Source organism: Ctenopharyngodon idella, chromosome 11 (genome assembly GCF_019924925.1).
Source record: "Ctenopharyngodon idella isolate HZGC_01 chromosome 11, HZGC01, whole genome shotgun sequence".
NCBI lineage: Eukaryota > Metazoa > Chordata > Actinopteri > Cypriniformes > Xenocyprididae > Ctenopharyngodon > Ctenopharyngodon idella.
Genome location: NC_067230.1, coordinates 23161635 through 23180848, shown reverse-complemented (window position 1 = coordinate 23180848; position 19214 = coordinate 23161635). Strand labels below are relative to the sequence as shown.

General features: G+C 34.6%; 2 protein-coding genes across 3 annotated transcripts; both read right to left on the bottom strand.

Moving 5' to 3' along the window:
* Nucleotides 1–386: 386 nt before the first annotated feature.
* On the bottom strand, nt 387–4704 carry dynlt3 (dynein light chain Tctex-type 3). The gene is made up of 5 exons (XM_051912336.1): nt 4541–4704; nt 4016–4057; nt 3695–3818; nt 3465–3542; nt 387–1171 (listed from the first exon to the last, which is right to left on the bottom strand). The coding sequence occupies exons 1-5, from the start codon at nt 4565–4567 to the stop codon at nt 1095–1097; spliced, it is 348 nt and encodes a 115-aa protein (XP_051768296.1). The 5' UTR covers nt 4568–4704; the 3' UTR covers nt 387–1094.
* Nucleotides 4705–4866: 162 nt separating this feature from the next.
* Nucleotides 4867–18775, bottom strand: rpgrb (retinitis pigmentosa GTPase regulator b). Of its 2 annotated transcripts, XM_051913153.1 has the most exons (17): nt 18646–18775; nt 17940–18065; nt 17751–17843; nt 16647–16709; nt 15523–15681; nt 15254–15403; nt 14118–14276; nt 13874–14029; nt 13633–13757; nt 12643–12834; nt 12328–12478; nt 11521–11618; nt 11029–11088; nt 6897–7112; nt 6739–6787; nt 5736–5833; nt 4867–5591 (listed from the first exon to the last, which is right to left on the bottom strand). In XM_051913153.1, exons 1-17 carry the CDS (start codon nt 18674–18676, stop codon nt 5400–5402), a joined length of 2118 nt encoding a protein of 705 aa, XP_051769113.1. In that variant the 5' UTR covers nt 18677–18775; the 3' UTR covers nt 4867–5399. The 2 variants fall into 2 exon arrangements, with proteins under 2 accessions (XP_051769113.1, XP_051769112.1); XM_051913152.1 differs by lacking the exons at nt 4867–5591; nt 5736–5833; nt 6739–6787; nt 6897–7112 and adding an exon at nt 7119–10749.
* Between the last annotated feature and the right edge of the window lie 439 nt (nt 18776–19214).

The following is a 19214-nucleotide window of genomic DNA, read 5'->3' as shown; positions in this document are numbered from 1 at the left end:
AAACCCCGCCTAATAACAAGAAAGGGGAAGCACTCGGTAACTGATTGTGAATTAATATTCTGAAACAGATATACAAGGATTAAGGGGGGCATGTTATAATTTTCACAAAATTGATTTCAAGCACTTTTAAGGACCAATGTTTGTTTTCAAGTACTTTCCAGGCCTTGAATTCATGTGTCTGAAATCCAAGTACTTCCAAGGCGCGTAGGAACCCTGTATTTTACTGTTAGTGTGTAAAACTACCGTGCTTTCCAAACACATTTCCCCTTTCTTAAGTGGAAGCTAAATTAACCTTATGTAATCTTGAGTTGCAAAATTTGGTAGAAATCAAAAATCAACTTCCTGATTAATTAAAAGATAATGTTATAATAGGCACAAGTCAAATGTTGATTTCAAAAAAACTTTTTTAATTTCAGTCCTTTTCATTCATATTAATTTGTATAGATAGTGGGTTTCCGTTTTTAACATTGTACAACAATTCTGTGTGGGATTTATAGATGGACTTGTGTATAAAAATTTAATCTACTTAATCTATAACTCTTTCAGCAAAATCATTGTGTGCTTGTTGATTTCAAACTTTAAAGAAAGGGAAAAACTCTGCTTTAGTTCCCAGAAATAACATCAAACAGGTATTGCGACATGAAGTGACATCCTTGCATTGTTGTAAACTTCCCCTAATATTTTTTATGAAGTTCTATCATAGTTTAAATGTGGATATGGAAAATGTCTTTGGGTACAAATACTCAAAGAAGACAAACATCTTGATATATTCATTTTCTTAACACTGGATTATTAAACCCAAAGCAGACAACTTTAATAATTAAACAACATATTCTATACAGAGCAAAGGTGCATGTAACCTTTGCAAGTCCAAAAAAAAAAAAAAAAAAAAAAATGGCAAATACACATACAATGTGGTAGACAAGCACTTGCAATACAGTCTAAACTTTGCAGATTAGGTAAAACAGACACATTGAGCATGGTTTAAGTCTTAGCCGGTGTGTTGAAGGCTTCATAACAGACATGATGGTCAAAGCGAAGGTGGTTTTCCTGGTCTGTGCCTGTGCGTGTCGCATCTCAGCCCTGGTTCCTGCTCATAGCGCAATAGCCACTGCAAACACACTGACAACGCAATACATGGTGCGGTTCTCCCACCTCACTGTGCAGCTTCCTGTGATAACACATGCACACATATTAGAATGAAATCAGATGCACATAACTCTTCGTCTTATTTAGATTATCTGAATCATATCTGGCAAAATCAGGTGATAGTGCCACATAGTTGCCATACTTTTTTAAAAATAAAGTAATAAGAATAAAGAATATTAGGAATAAAACGTGACAACCATGCTTTAATTTATTATAGATGCAATTAATATAACCCACAAGTACATGTTTGGGTAGCTGACATGAAATTTAGAAATTCAATGGTGGCCTGCAGCATGTAATATTTCATCTAGAACTATTTGAAACAAATTTGTGGAATTCTTTATTTTACAAATATTCTACAGGCATGTTTTTATGAGAGACTGTATGGAATATTTGAACTGTTAAAAATCAACTGTCACACTGCAGATTATTATTTTTTTTTTAAAGTGAAAAAAATAATTTAAATAAAACAATATAAAATGATAAAAAGATGGAAATATTAACTACATATTCATAGAAGCAACAACGTATGTTGCACGTGTATTATACTTTACAAAATTAATGATAATATGCACCCAATGCATCTACTTCAATTTTATTTATCAGACAAATATTAAGTGCGAAGGCCAATATGGTCGATATAATGGACCCTTTTCACATTTCCAGGGTTCTCAGAAGCAGAAGTTGTAATGAATGTTGTGTGAATGGGAAACAAAAGCAAATATAATTTTTGTATTCCCATTTGCTCCAATAGCAAAACAAAAAATATGTAATAGCCTTTCCATGACTTTCCAAAAGAGGGAAAAATATGGAGAGATTGATAACTGCAGTGAGAAGAGAGAAAGATGTCAAATTTACCATCACTCCCTCAGCCGCTGTATTAGAAACGACCTCGCAGCAGCATAAATTGTTTTTTTTTTTTTTTGTCATTTTGTCAAGGTAATTACATTTACTTATAATGTACTTGCGTTACATACTGTAAATTAGTTCAACAGTTCTGTATAAATCAATATTGAATTTAAAATCTAAATTTGTCGTCTAAAGGTAAAAGTGAACGCTGCCTCTTTAAAATCGTTAGCTGTAGTGCAGTTGCGCGTGAGTTCGCAACTTCGCACCAGTTGGCTGTGTAGTCGCTGTCTGAAGATGTCGGCAGAAGCGAGTGGCTGTTTTGTAGAATGGAAATATTCCAATTACTTCACTTTTTTGACACAGGTAGGCAAGAACATTACGGTAAAATGTAAGCTATGTCCTAGGGAGAAAAAACTGCATGCGCTCTCTGAGAGACGGTCTTCAGTCAGTGCGCTCTCAACCAAAGCGCACACACATAGCCGCCTCTCGCGAATGTGAAATTTTCGCAGTTTATTACACATACACGTTCAAATACACACAGTTATGCCAAAATGACCGTCTTGGCGTATATTCGCGTTGGTTATGTGAATGTGAACAGCATGTGTAACAGCATATTGTCTCCGTCCATTAGGTCTTAGTGACAGCAGCCTTTAAAACATGCTACTGTCTACTATTGGCTGTCTGTATTATAAATGATAATCAAACAACAAAAGAAAAGCTTTAATAAGGATTATTAATCTATATTTAATTTATACAGTTATGACTATGCAGAGTTATTTTATATTTGATTATTCAATTTCTGTGGTATTTTTACTTGATACTATTAGACCTACCTGGGGAAAAAAAATATAGCATTATTTTATTTGTATTTTTATATATTTTTATCGTGGTATCGACTTTGGTATTGAGTATTGTGCACTTTTGGTGGTATCGGTACCGACTACTAGATTTTTGGTATAGTGACATCCTTGTTACTTAAATTTTTTTTTTTAAAGTATTATAAAGTAAATAAAAGTATTATAGTATGTTTTAATAAAGCTAAAATGTTTTAAAAAGCTATAAAAGGCTAAACTATTCCATGTTTGACTAAATTATTAAAAGAGTTTCCTTTCTATTGTCTATCCGGTCAAGATTTATAGGGATTTTAAGAAGTAATAAGTTACTTATTTAGTAATTAAATTACTTTTCAGACACAGTAATTAGAAAAGTATTTTAAATACAACATTGATGATGTAATTAGTAATTAATTACTTTTGTGAAGTAACTTACCCAACACTGATAACAATGTATAGCAATATAAATGTGTATTTTGTTTTTTAAATCAAAAATATGTTGATAAGTGCGAAATCACGTCATCACGGTCTGTAAAAAGGGTCCATTATTATAGCTGCTATTTCTTAGTCTTTTGGTGAGGATGAGCTAACGCTATTGAAGCACTAAGCAGTTCTAAAGAACTAAAGCTTTACCGTCAGTGGTAGTGTCCCAGTAACAAGAGTTGGCTGTGTGAAGACCTGCGCCGCTTTTCTGCATCACAGCACAGTTGACTGAAATATAGACATAACATATAGTATCAACAACAGCACTTTGGATAATGTCTTTCAGCCTTGTGCAAACATGGTGTATAGCCTTATATTATAAGATTCATAACCTATTAAATATTTATATATCAGATGAACTCAAATGGAAAAACTCGTACCAATGTACTTGAACGGTTTCCCCTGTTTCACTAACTGAGTGAGACTGTGTTCAACTATGCTGGCTGTCCACTGGTTCACTTTGTTCTGGCTGTAGTCCACGCCTCCAATAATACCCTCAATGCACTGACCGATAAATACACACAGAGACACAGAGTTAATGGAGCAGACTTGCACTCAAATAAATAGGCTACCATTAATCCTGCAGGCATGAGTTAGACATGAGACTAACAACAATGCAGTTCATTCAATGAGATACACCATAGGTCTTAAAGGGTGCTTAATGTTGTTATATGTGTCTTTGGTCTTATAGTGAATATTACCTCCTTGACAACATTACTTGCTTCATCTGAGTTGAAAGACACCTGAAATTAGAGGTTTTAAAAGATGAAAAGAGATGAACAAGCTGTAAAACATTAGATTTAGCATCCTTAGATTTAGTGACTAGAATATACATTTTAGACATGTATGTTAGGGGAAAAAAACTCGAAATGTTTAAAAAATAATAGTTTATGCATACAAATATGTTGATATTTTATCAGTTTGCTTTATGATTCAGGTTGACGTTATGATTTGGCCACACCCTGAAGCATTTTCCACGAAAAAATAAAACACAAATATGTAAATTATGAATCGAAATGAACTTTTACTGATCTGTGTATATGTAAACGATGTAATGATGTTAAAATATGTGCGTTTAAAGAGGATGACGTGATATTATGTTTCTATCCGGATGAAGCGGTTAGCATGCTAGCAGTAAAAACCAGTCTACGGTTTACCAGCTTTGAAAGACAAGATTAAACAGATAATAAACAGCTGCACCGTGTCATGCCTTATATAACACCTACTTCATCTCCAGAATGATACTCCTCCATATTTTCAGTTTGAAAACCAAAAATCTGGACGACAAACTCAGTTCAGATGACTGTAGCTTTTCTCTCACTGACAACCAAGACTGATGTTGGCAACACAATAACGATTGAGTGCTGCCACCTACTGGCGCACCACCGACTCACCATGTCTATCTATCTATCTATCTATCTATCTATCTATCTATCTATCTATCTATCTATCTATCTATCTATCTATCTATCTATCTATCTATCTATCTATCTATCTATCTATCTATAAGAAACAGACACAATTTTCAGTTGATGTTTAATTGTATCACGTCAAATACAAAGGTTGTGAGATGATTCTTACAAAATCCTAATGACAAAAAATTGTCACATTACCCTGAAATTTTGAATATATAAAGTGCACAGGTGCTTTGAAAGTCTTTCATCAAATGTAAATAAATAGGTATAAAACACACATACATATATAATTATATTTCTAGATATACGTCACATATTGGTAAATTTACTCCCCGGTTAATGACTTTGAGAATGCATTTGATAAAAAAATCAGACACTGCAAACATATACAGGAAAAAAACATTATACAATGTAGTACCAAAACAAAACAGCTCACAGCTATATTTAAACTCCCAAACTCAGTTTTCAGTTAAAGCTGGTTATTTTCTGTGGTCTGCTTTGCAGCACAAGGCACAGTAACATTACCATCACCAACACCAACACCAACACCAACAGGATGTTGGTTTGTTAAATTCCGATTCTGCTACTTCCAGTTTTTGTTAAAAGTCCCTTTTATCAATTCAGAAGATGGTTTCAGCATAAACAGCATGTCAAACCCAGCTGAAAGGTGTCAAAGCAGATTGCAAGTGGCTGAACGTGATCGATTGGATGCTGTGGTCGGGCCTCCTGTATGTGTTTCACTGTTAGGACTCTCTGGCTCTCGAGTCTCTGAGATCTGAGGTGGACCATCAGCTGTTGGTTTGCCTAAAGTGGTGCTTACTGCTTGATTGCCTTTGGTGGGGGATCTCTTGAAAAGGGAAAGCTGAAAGTAGGAAAGAGTAAACTGATCAAACAAAGGTCAAACTCTGATGTGCAAAGATGTTATGGTAGAATGTTTATGCATGATTGTGAGGTGGTTGCTTACTACTTTTTATCATAAAGATTAAAAGGGTTGAGTTGTAAATACCCTGTTCCTAGAGCCAAAAAGAGTTTTAGGTTTGTCTTCTGTAACTCCATTCCTCTCTGACTGAGTCTCCTCCTTTATAAGGGTAGCAGGATCAGAATCTTCAGAATTCACAACAGCAACAAAAAAGAGAAAGATAGAAAAAAGCTGCTTATAATCAATATACATTGATATACAGTGCAATCACTTTCTATCTAATCATGCACATACTGCACCATAAAAGTTAAAGATGTATTTCGAAATTCATGACCAGGATATCATTGTTGGGATCATATTTTTTTTCTACTTGCTGGTCTTTTGTGGGTGGTATTAGGGGAGGGGCATTCTCATTCTAGGCAGCATTTGATTGGACAAAAATCTGTAGTGCAGAATGAGTCATCGATATGTTTGGTCTGTTTTCCAAAAAGGGAAAGGCTAAACATTTTTAATATGTAAAAGTGACTTGTGTTAATGTTTAAGAGTAGACTAGCATATAGATATGGAAGCTAATTTCCACCTCGGAATAATAATATAGAAAAGGTAACTGTGACTTTTTCTCTCACATTTCTGACATTTGTCCTCGCAATTATACAATTTGGATTTTTTCCTTCTGAATTGCGAGTTTATATCTTTTTTTTTATTTATTTATTTTATTTTTTTTCCAGAATTGAGAGTTTACATCTCACAATTCTGTCTTTTTCACCCAAAAATGAACATTCTGTTATTAACCCTTTAACATCTCTCAATTCTTTTTTCCGCAGAATTCTGCAGGTGTACAGAGTCAGGTGTCCAGAATTTCAAGAAAACTTAGTAGTTTTCATAGTCAGAGCTATGAGATATAAACTTGCAAAGTCACAATTACCTTTTTTATATTTTTATTTTGTGGAGGAAATAAGCTTCCATATATAGATGACCTCAAAGCTTACAGACATGGACTGAAAGCCACAAAACTATATTTTTGTTTTTTTTGGGGTCTGTATGGGTATATAAAAATGAAAGGGTGCTGAAAAGAAAAGAAAAAACTAACCTTTCATCAGTCCATCAGGGACAGATGCTTCTTTTATAATCTGCTTTTTCTGTAGGAGTAAGAAAATTACATCACACAAACTAATCAAAGCAATGGAGCAGTGATGCTAAAGTAGTATGTTAGTACTAAATTAGTCTAAATGAAAGGCTTCAAGGCACCTGAATGTCTGGATCTGTAGTGCTTTGCTTCTGCTTCTCTGTCTCTTTCCTCTTCTCGTCTAGAATATCTTCATCCTCCTCACACTTTTCCCCTTCTTTTTCCTCTGAATGTTCTTCATCATCCTCTTCTTCTTCTTCCTCCTCCTCATCTTCTTCTTCTTCATCATCTAAATATTCTTCCTGCTCATCTTCTCCATTCATCTCATCTGTCCGGAGCTGGAGAGATCAATGGTGGTTGTGCAAAAAGTGAGAAAAGACATCAGTGACTGAATGAGTGACTGTGAAACACAAAAAGAGGGTTGAAGGAACTAGAAAGGCAGGAGAGGGTTCAATGTTAGTCAGGTAGTCTTTTTCATTTTAAATTTAACAAACTACATGTATAAACAAACACAAATACATGACTAGGGATCTATTTAGGAGGACTAGAAAATTACCAGCTCTACAGAGGGAGAGAGGGCGCAATAAAAGGGCAGCCTCACCTGTCCAATGAAGGATTTTCGGATTTCTGCCTGATTGCAACTGCTTTGCAATTTGGAGATATCTCATATGGCTTTCTTTGTTTGCATGATTACAATTTAAATGGAAATTTGCTTACTATGCTGCTGAAATTCTCTAGTACTGCATGATAGATTCCTGTAAACATTATCATGCAGGTAGTTTTCTTTATGTAAAGCATACAGAATATTATCTTTAAAGTCACTATGTTTGGATAACCTGTGCTTTTGTTATTTAAATAAAATAAAATAAAAATGGGAAAACAAATATAAAACAACACATAGGTATTAATTTAAAACACAGATGCAACTAGTTACAAATAAAAGAAAGTTTATTAGCTATTAAATGTAAAAAAAATAAAAATAAATAAATACTCAGTTCACAGAATAAGCACAAGGGCAAAATTTTAACTAAATGCTACTTAATGACTATTTTTTTCTTTTTTTTTCTTTTCTTCTAGTCATAAAGATCATTAGCTGCCATTTTATTTTACTTTACTTAGAGAGAGTTCTGACTTAAAGGCATCTTTAAATGAGCCTAGTATGTATTTGCAAGAATTTAAAGTCATTGGCAAATCAAGCATATTTGTTAGTCAGATACATATATCCTAAGGCACATCATGAGGTCTTCATTACTGCATGGGCATTTCATTACTTAGGAAAACATAAATAAATAAAAGATTGAAAATAAAAAATACAAAGTAATACATTTAGTAAAAATGTCATGGGTGAAAATATATATCACAAAAGCATGAAGCAAGAAAGAACATATAAGCTATGTATGAAAAGGCATGTACATAACACTCAGGAAAAGCAGATGGAGGTTATTTTAAATTGAGGTATTGAGGTAGAACATCATCCCAAAACTGTTGAGGCTCCTGGGACTCATCGTCTGACTGGTGTCTTTGTGCTCGGGCCCGTTTGGCTTTTGTCGGCTGTTTTGTTGTTTTCACATTTGACTTTTGTTTGATGGATTCAGAGGCTTTTTCAGGTTTTCTTTTGGCCTTTTCCTTTTCCTCCTCCTCCTCTTGTTCTTCTTCCTCTTCTTCATCACTCTCCTCTTTATCTTCTTGTTTGTCCTCCTCTTCTCCCTCCTCATCCTCTGCTTCTTCAGTCTCCTCTTTTTCTTCTGACTCTTCCTCCTCTGCTTCTTCATTGTCTTCCTCCTCACCATTACTTTCTTCTTCTTCTTTCTCTTCATCTTTGCTCTCCTGCTCTTCTTCTTCTTCTTCGTCTTCGCTCTCCTGCTCTTCTTCCTCTTCATGTTTGCTCTCCTGCTCTTCTTCCTCTTCATCTTCGCTCTCCTGCTCTTCTTCTTCTTTGCTCTCCTGCTCTTCTTCCTCTTCATTTTCACTCTCTTCTTCACTCGTTTCTTCTTCCTCTTCCTCATCATTCTGACTCATTGCTTCCTCTTCATTGCTTTCGCCCTCTTCCTCATCCTCTTTAACTTCCTCACTCTCCTCCTCTGCTTCACTCTCACTCTTCCCTTCATCATCATCATCTTCAGTCTCACTTTCCTGCTTTTCTGAATCTTCCTCTTCTTCACTACTCTTTTCACCATCTTCACCCTCTTCATCTTCAGTCTCACTTTCCAGCTTTTCTGAATCTTCCTCATCTTCTGCACTAGTCTTTTCATCGTCTTCATCCCCTTCATCTTCAGTCTCACTTTCCAGTTTTTCTGAATCTTCCTCCTCTTCTTCACTAATCTTTTTACTATCTTCATCTTCCTCTGCACGGTCACTTTCCACATCATTTTCTTCCTCATCCTCACTATCTTTCTCCTCCGACTCCTCATTCTCTTCATCTGATTCTTCCTTTGACTTCTCACTTTTGCTGACTGTCTCTTCCTCTTCGCTCTGTTTTTCTCCAATCTCCTCTTCACTTTTTCTACTTATCTCACTTGTTTCTTCTTCCTCATCTTCTATTCCATCACTCTCCTCTTCCTCAGCCTCACTGTCTACATCCTCAGTTGCCTCACTTTTACTTTTCTCCGGCTCTTCCTCACTTTCCTCATCCTCACTAGAAGCTTTGATCGTTGTATCGTTGTCAACCTCAGAATCGTCATCGTTTTCTACCTTTTCAAGGGCCTTGCTCTCACTTTCCTCCTCACTCTCATCCTTTCTGTTCAACACACTCTTGCTTTCCTCCTCTTCCTCCTCATTGGATTCCTCTCCTCCTTCCTTGTTGATTGTGATGGCCATCCTCCTGGCTTCTTTAGTCTCCTCCTGTCTTGAAACTTCATCGGACTCACTCAGGGACGAAACATCAGACAGAGTTCTTTGTTTTGAAAGAGGTTTTGGCATCTTTCGCGGTGTGGACTGGGAAAGGAACTGACTGACTGCTGATTCTCCAAGTAAACAAGCAGAACTTCCCATTGCCACATCTTGGAGAAAAGATGTAACCTTGATGAGCGGATTTTCCTTAATTTGCTCAGACTCTGAAGCCGATTCAGATTTGGAGGCAGCTTCAGAGACAATGGTAGGCCCCTTTTTTGTGTTTTTCAACTTGTCCTCTTCTAGCAATTGGCTTTGGTCTGCTCTTGATTTCTTTGTCTTCTTTGTAGAAACATCTTCTTGGCAGGAGGACTGTTGTGAAGTAGTGGAGATCTCTTGTATTGTCTTACCACTTTTTGAGTCTTTTTTTGAATCTGACTTTTTACTCTGTGGGACCAAATTTTTGTTTTCTGTCTTAGCAGCATTCGTTTCACCTTTCACCCTCTGAGCTTTTGGTAAAACCTCTTTTGAGATCTTCTTACCTGTTGGGTCTTGGTCCTTGTGAGTGGTCTGTTCGAGATGATGTTCAACAACAATTATGGGTTTCATTTTTACTTCCTTTTCTTTCCCCACAACTTGTTGAGGCTGGCTTCTGACTTCCAATGGACGATCTTTAGGTTTTGCTTTACCTGCTCCCTCTTGGTTTGGTTTTGTACTTGCTTTTGATTTTTGAGCAAGCTTCTCCCTTTCAGCCTCTTGATTTGGTTGGGCTTTTCCTGTTGATTCTTTTTTAACTTTATCCTTTGACTTCATCACTTCTTTGTGTTTGGGCAGGTAGGATTTGGATCCAGCTCTGCTTAAGTCCATCCCCAATCTGGTGTTACTTCCACCATCTTGGTGATATGCAGGCTTTCTGTTCTCCAAAGCGATAAGTACATTTTCCTTATCATGACCATGTCTCTTAGGGCTCTTGTGGGGCGTCCCTGACCCAAGACTGTCCCCGACTACTGAGCTACCACTTGAGCTTCTGAGTAACTCAGTGGGAAGAGCTTTGCGAGCTGAAAGCTCCGCCCTCTTACTATAAGAGGCAGGGTCACTATGCCTTCCCTTCTCCTTACCGTGCTCTTTCACAACCTTAACCTTCTTCTATTCCAGGAAGCAGAGGATAAAAAGAAGGAAAGTGTTAGAGAAACTAATAAACATGCAGAGCAGGCTGAATGAGAGCAAAATGAGCTTTAAGGCTGCAAAGCAAATGAGAAATGAGAAGAATGAGTCAATGAAGAGAAGAGAGAGAGAAAACAAATATAAAAGGGAGGTCTAAATGAGTGCAGCCCTTTGAAAAAAATATACACTTTTTTCTCCTAAACCTTTGTTTGGCCATCTAAATAGCAAATTTCTTGAACAATAACCCAGGTGAGCTCTTACCTTCTCCATAGGAGACAATGTGAGGGTCTTATCGCTAGGGTCCATCTTAATTATGTGAGTCTGAAATCAAAGAAACTTTTGCATTATGTCTTTGATACCAGCAGTTCACAACTGTTTTTTATACATGACCCAGATTTTACATCAAATGGCAACTCAAGACAGTACCAAATGTAACCTGTTTTTAATGTAGTCTGGCATTTTCTTTTCCCTTTTAAAAGTCGATTTATTTTGCTATCCTAATTATTAATGATTATAGAATTAGTTATTTGCATTTAGCATTGTTTTATCCCTGCTGTCCATGACCCTGTCAGAACGAGCCGCCCGTTATGAAACACTGTTTTATTGTACCACACTGTTTTTAGCTTGTTTAAAACAGGTAGCAATTTATCATTAAAAATGACCAAAACATTAAATGTCTAATTCTATGTATTTTCTATAGATATTATAAAAGCATGCATGCCTCTTTCATAAGTGATGGTATGCTTCTCCTACCAGGTTTAATAAGTCAGTGGTTTCTCCAAGGTCTTTTACACTTTCAGTATCCTCCACACTGCTTCTGTCATCGAGAGATTTCTCTCTCTTTCCAGGAACTTATCGAGAGAGAGAGAGACAGAGAGAGAAGACATAAAAATCTGAGCAAGACTCTGTAATATACACTACCATACAAAAGTTTGGGGTTGGTAAGATTTTAAAATGTTTTTGATAGAAGTCTCTTATGCTCATCAAGGCTGCATTTATTTGATCAAAAATACAGTAAAACATTGATATTGTGAAATATTATTACAATTTAAAATAAGTGAATTTCTGTTTCTTTTAAAATGTTATTTATTCCTGTGATGGCAAAGCTGGATTTTCAGGATCATTACTCCAGTCTTCAGTGTCACATGATTCTTCAGAAATCATTCTAATATGCTGATTTGCTGCTCAAGAAATATTTCTTATTATTATCAATGCTGAAATCAGTTGTGCTGCTACATACATGATACCATTATACAAGGATTGTGAATAGAAAGTTCAAAAGAACAGCATTTTTTAAATCTTTTGTTATAATGTAAAAGCTTTTACTGTCACTTTTGATCAATTTAATGTGTGCTTGCTGAATTTCTTTAATCATGCTGACTCTGAACTTTTTAACAGTGGTGTAAAGGAACATAAATTCATGCATATTCAAAGACATTATGATTGAATAATGTCTTTTTATAAGTGAAAATTGCATTTGTGAATGAGGAACTTGTTTTCCTGTGATTTGAAATGACAGATATGATTTTTAATACTTCAGTTTTTTGACAAGGCAGTTACTTTTGAGGCTGTTGTGAGGGATCTTTCCAGGTTGTTTACTGTTGGAGTGATGGATCTGGCTGGGAACAGATAGAGATGCTGCATTCAGCTGATTCCCACCGAGAGCTGGGAGTGTTCGAAACATCTGTCCAAACTGATCTGGTGAACGCTCCTGCAGAACAAATTGCACCCATATTTAATTAGTTTATATAATTGTTTGGGAAATATATTATACTAAACATTGCCGTAAAATTGTATTGTTCATCTTGAAATACACTTCCACTAGTCCAATAAATAATCAGTTGCAGTAATTTTGATCCATTAGGATTGACCCACCCGTTCTCTGCGTCTGACCCGAGCCGAGAGACTCCTGTTTAGGGTGGTCTGAATGTGCGTGTCCCCCAGTAGTTCAGTACAGGACTTCTCAAAGTAGTCTTCTGTGATGTCATCTTCCTCCAAAATCAAATCCTCCGACCTTTCAGCCCTGGGCTTTGCCAAAACAAGCATGTGACATCCACCACAAGTAACCTGAAAGCACACACATTGTTTACAGATGCAATGAAATCAAAATAAAGTTTTGTGGCTTTTAGTCCATATTGATATATATGAAATGACAATACTAACTTTTAGCAGATTAATACATTTAGACTACCATTCAAAAAAATTTTTTTAATTGTCTTATGCTCACCAAGGCTAAATTTATTTTCTCAAAAATACAGTAATATTGTGAAATATTATTACAATTTAAAATAATTGTTTTTTATTGTAATATATTAAAAAATCTAATTTATTCCTGTGATGGCAAAGCTGAATTTTCAGCAGCCATTTCTCCAGTCTTTAATGTCACATGATCTTTCAGAAATTATACTAATATGCTGATTTGGACCTCAAAAGATGTTTCCTATTATTATCTGGATTATTTAAAAAAAAAAAATTAAAGTCTTTACTGTCACTTTTGATCAAGTAAATGCATTCTTGCTGAATAAATGCATTCATTTCTTCCCCAAAAAAAATAAAAAATCTTACTGACTCCAAAATTTTGAATATTAGTGTAACTTTTTTCAGTCTTTCTCTGCTGTAAAAAAATGGAACAATTTTTTGTTGTATTAAAAAAATAAATAAAAATGTTCTCTCTATAATTAAAAATAAAATTAGAGAATGAAAGCAATAAAAAAGGGCAAGTAGTTTGATATGACCAGAGCAGGTCAACAGGGTAATGAAAAATATATTGGTCAAACCATTTCAAAGCAGAAGGTTTATATATCTAATAGAGAAAAAATGTATTATATATTGTGTCATAAACAGTAGATGGGCAGTAATACGTACAGAATGTACATGGTAGTCGAGGAATCTCGTACACAGGGTCGGTCTAAACTGGTTGGTAAAGTTTTCTTCTCCAAGCCCCAGTTTTCCATGCCTACCATCACCAAAGGTGTACAAAAGGCCACTGTCTGAAACCAGCACAAATACAAACAAAATCATATATATTTTAGAGGAAAGACACAGAGGAAATTATATCACAACACATAAAAGGATGTTGTCAGGTAGTTTTCTGTGCATGTTTTACCAGTAATCAATGCTGAATGGTTCTCTCCACACTCTACATGTTTAACTCTGCCCCTCCTGAAATGCTCAACCACTCTGGGTAAACGAGACTCAAATATGAAAGTGCCGTGACCAAGCTGTCCAAACTGACCCAGGCCAAACGAATACACCTCGTGCTCTGTATTACCAAACATGCGTAACATTAAGTCTTAACAAAGAAGAAACACGGACAAAAAAAGACTGCAAAGCAAAAGATGTTCTCCTACCCGTAAGCGCCACCGTGTGCCCTCCTCCACAGGACACCTGTACTACCTTATCAGGGATGTTGGTCACCTGTTGAGGTACTTTATGATTGGCCAGCTTCTCTGTGGACAAGCCCAGCTTTCCACTGTCCTTTTCTCCAAATGTGAACAAGGCCCCATCCACTGCAACAAATGAAACAAGCATCACCTAGCAACAAGCCAGCCTTCACAGAAGGTCAAATAATGAACATTTTATGAATTCAGTGCCACCATACTGTGCTCTATGAATCATGAAGAGGAAGTAGGAAGGTCATCATAAATTGTCAAAAAGTGTGGATTTAAAATGTTGGATATTCCAATGTAACACAGTTGAACACAATTCTGATACATTTATTAAATATATCAAGTATTATTCATAAAATAATAATGTTTTAAAAATAATAATATTATGCCATTATTTTAAATGGTATTCAAATTATTAATTTATAATACATGTATTTATTGTAATACTATTATTATATGTAACTAGCATAATTCACTATAATAAAGAACACAGTAAATATACTGTAAGAGATAATATATTGAGAGTATAATAAATTAAATACATACAGTAATTCAAACATTTGGGAAAGATTTTTTGAAAGTTTTTTGGGCTGACCAAGGCTGCATTTATTTTATCAAATAGTAATACAGTAAAAACAGAAATTTTGTTAAACTACAATTTAAAATAGCGGTTTTCTATTTTTTGGAATATTACTTTGTAAACCGTGATACATTTTTTCAGGATTTTTTGATGAATAGAAAGTTCAAAAGAACAGAATTTATTTGAAATAGAAATCTTTTGTAACATTAAAAAATGTCTTTACTGTCACTTTTGATCAATTTATTGCATCCTTGCTGAATAAAGGTGTTTTTAGTTTTTTCTTAATTGTACTGACCTCAAACTTTTGGAAAACAAAACAAAAAACTTTTTTTTTTTTTTTTTTTTTACTATTTATGAAAAAAAAAAAAAAAGTATAATATAATATTATATCATAAAAGTAAAATAAAATATACATATGAATGTTGTGCATAAAGTTAAACATATTTAACCCTGAATATTTTGGTTTGCAATTGGCCTTAGTGACATGAGGTAATACTGTCTACAATGGCATACGTACCGGTAACAAAGGCAGAATGATAATATCCACAGGACATCCAGGACACTCGTTTCCCCACAGAAACCTCCTGAGGAGTAAGAGCGTTACTCTCCTTCCCTAACCCAATCTGGCCCTCAGAGTTATCGCCCCACATATAGAGCCTGCCATCCTCTGAGATGACACAAAAATATTGTTACATTACTGTTAATAATTGCCATTGCATGTTATGTATGTTATATTTGCCCCACATGTTCACTGTTGCTGAAGGGCAGATGGAACAGAACTCTTACGCGTCAGGGCAGCAGATGTATTGGAACCAGCAGCGAGCATTTTGATTGGCCCATGTTTGCTGAAGAAGTCCACCAGGTGGAAGGAGACTCTGTCATCGCAGTCACCAAGACCAAGCTGTCCTTCATTATTCCCTCCAGAGGCATACAGGTTACCACGAGCTGCTCAGTAAAGAAAACAAGTATTTAGTTTAGCATAAATCTATAATGTTGCAAATAGTTATCTAATATATTGCTATCAAAACATTTGGGTTCAGAATTTTTATTAAAAGAAATTAATACTTTTATTTTGCAAGGATGCATAAAACATTACAAAAAACATATCTTTTAAATAAATGCTGCTCTTTCAACCTTTATATTCAACAAAAAATCCTGAAAAAAATGTATCATGGTTTTCAGAAAAATATTAAGCAGCACAACTCTTTTCAACACTGATAATAATAGGAAATGTTTCTTGAGCAGCAAATCAACATATTAGAATGATTTCTGAAGGATCATGTGACACTGAAGACTGGAGTAATGATGCTGAAAATACAGCTTTGCATCACAGGAATACATTACAATTACAATAGAACAAATTTATTTTGAATTAAAATAACATTTCACAATATTAATGTTCAAAAACATAAATCCCAAATTTTTGAATGGTAGTGTACATTTTTTTTTTTTTTTTTATGTTTTGGTCTTTTTAAATATAGAGATATCATCATCAAAAAACAACAACAACAACAAACAGTATGCTCGGATATTTTAAAAATATTTCTCAAAGTTACTAGCCTTATTCTTGTGCTATGATCAACGTTAAAATACATTCTCTTATTCCTGTTTAATTCGCAGAGACAATTATAAATTCCCATAGAGTTCCCCTGTGTTGCCTTGTGGCCCTTTCAAAACATTGCTGTTTGTTTCAGTGGTTTGCTGTGGTTTGGCATGTCAACTTCTGGCTTGACTAATGGAATAAGTAAATAAATAAGAATATGTAAACAATTAAGGTAGAAGTAAGAGATTACTACAAACAAACAAACAAAAGCCCCACACATTTTTCCTTTTTTTTTTTTTTTTTTTTAGCAGCAGGATTGATTTAGTAGACTCAAAAAACAAAAAGGAAATATTCGGAATAAACTTACATGTATAAACAAGTGTGTGAGTTCTTCCACAGGCTGCGAGCTTCACACTTTCTGATTTTAGAGCTTTAAGAAAACAAATACGGTCATTGCATGTCAGAAACATGTTGACTAAAATTTATTTTTTAACTAATCACAATTATACAACCTGGATATATATATATATATATATATATATATATATATATATATATATATATATATATATTATTTTTTAAAGATGCACTGATATATCAGCCAATAATCGGTATAGGCCGATAAAAGCAAATTTTCACACTATCAGCTATTTGTGATGTTTTTTCAAATGTTGTGATGTTATTTCCATCAAGAGGTGCATCAATTTTTGGTCAAGATCTTGTATTGACAATGAAAGAGGTGAGCACTCTGTAAAGTCTACTCCAGCACATCCCAAAGACTTTCAATGAAATTAAGGTCTGGACTCAGAAATGCCAATTCATGTGTGAAAATAATTCTTCCTACATGGTTATTTAAGAAATGAAAAGCTACACACCCCACCTTTAAGGGTTAAAAGAACCGTTGCCAAATATAAATCATGCTAGAAACATAATAATCACTGTAATAATGATCCATTCATAGATTCATAATAGTATTTGCCTATTAAAATCCAAACAGTGACTTTTTTTGGCCGGGCAGTGTAATATATATATATATATATATATATATACATACAAACAAACATTATATATATAATATTTTGTATATTTACCAAGCTAATTTGTTAAAATGCTGAACTCCTGCACACACTTCCCCTCTGCTTTCCAGATTAATGCAGATTATGGACCACTCCAGATTGGGATTAAGACAATCTATGGCTTTGTCTTGAAAAGATCTGTTTTTTTCTTACAGATACTTACAAACATGCAATTGTGTGTGTCAAACTATATTTTACTGCTGAATAATTCAAAATCACTCATCATTATTATTTGATAAACTAAAATATATCTTTTCCAAACAGCTAAATGTGACTGACAGCATTGGAAAATGTGTTCATTTTGTTGAAGTGATTTATCAGCTGTGGATGGCAGACAACATTCAGTACTGCTCTCTCTTTGACTGACAGTCTGTCAGGTAGAGTCGTAGTCGTACCTTTCACACAAGTGGGTTTATTCACAGTGGTTTTTGTTCCGAGGCCCAGCTGTCCCCAGTTATTGCTGCCAAACATAAACAGCTTCCCATTTTCTAAACACAATACGAATAGTGACAGGATGAATGCATAAAATGATGGAATAAGACTTTATTTACCAATATATCCACTAATAAAATCCTAAATCATACCTGTTACCAGTGCTGTGTGCTCATCTCCACAGGAAATTCTCAAAGGTACATCATTTTTTAACCAGAATTTACTGGGGGCATTATCTGCGAATTTACTTTTTCCAAAAGTGAAGACAGCCCCGGATTCTAAAAAAAATTGAAAAATAGAATAGAAATGGCAGTTTTCATGTTTTGCCTTTAATTATTCAGATGACTGCAGTTATCAAAAAAAGCTGTCTATATTCTAAAGCATAAAGTACTACACTACATCATAAACAAATGATCCCGTTTATGATTTTAATTTTAAGTCTCTGGTTCTTTGTATATATACACAATCAGATGGTTAAAATTAGTTGTTTACTTTATAGAAATATTATAGAACAGAGAGCGAGAGAGGCGTGACCACATGGCGTGGTTTCCTTGGCGACAGGTAGCCACAAGCGTCAATGAAAGAGCGGGACATTTTATGTTCAATGAAATAAAAAACAAAACACAACGAACAATTTACAAGTATAAACACGTAGAAATATATTATTCGAAGGGTATAAAAGCAGTTAAGACATATTTACACCAGTAGCTATAACAAATGATCCGCTTCCACTATGTAGCACCGTTATATAGCCTGTAGGCTAATTATAAACAGCCAAGGCTAAAAAGACACACACGTAGCAACTGAAAATAATAAAACTGTTTACACAGACCACTAATGTACTACATAATATTTTACCAGGGATCTCATCTTCTGTCTCTCCGGCCATCTCCCAAGACTAATCAGCTTATTTACTCTGGGCTCTAGGAAGTGTGATCAAGAAGTTTCTAAAATGACAGAAACCTCCCACTCTAGATTTGCTTCCGCGTTGAGGTGTCACGTGTCACATCTTAGCTCCTCCCAGAGCCGTTTTTCAACATGATTTTACCAAACTTGAAGCGATAAGATTAAATATATTTATATATACATTTATTATTTTATATTAATTTATATTAACTTAAACAATTGCAAATATTAATTGCATCTACGTTATATTAGACAATAGTGAGGAAAAGGGAATGAGAATATAAAGTAAATACATTGTAAATTGTAAATATTTAATTAATAATGTCTGTATGTACGTTTTAATAACTGACTGATGATAAACATGCATGTATTTCTTTAAACTTTTACTTAATTTCAGTCATTAGCAGTCTGCACTTTCATTTATGATTAACTTCGTAAAAATACATCAGTGATTTAGATGCTATAAAAATAGAGTTTGTATATAAATGTCTATCTATCTATCTATCTATCTATCTATCTAA

Excerpts from the sequence above, each read along its gene's own strand:
- dynlt3 (XM_051912336.1), bottom strand. The coding sequence starts at position 4,567 with ATGGAGGAGTATCATTCTGGAGATGAA. Across the intron at positions 4,058-4,540 it reads AGTATCATTCTGGAGATGAA|GTGTCTTTCAACTCAGATGA; the intron begins GTAGGTGTTATA and ends CTCTAATTTCAG. Across the intron at positions 1,172-3,464 it reads CTGGGACACTACCACTGACG|GAAGCTGCACAGTGAGGTGG; the intron begins GTAAAGCTTTAG and ends GTGTTATCACAG.
- rpgrb (XM_051913152.1), bottom strand. The coding sequence starts at position 18,676 with ATGGCCGGAGAGACAGAAGATGAGATCCCTG. Across the intron at positions 15,682-16,646 it reads TCACACACTTGTTTATACAT|CTCGTGGTAACCTGTATGCC; the intron begins GTAAGTTTATTC and ends TTTACTGAGCAG. Across the intron at positions 14,030-14,117 it reads GCACACGGTGGCGCTTACGG|AGCACGAGGTGTATTCGTTT; the intron begins GTAGGAGAACAT and ends TTGGTAATACAG.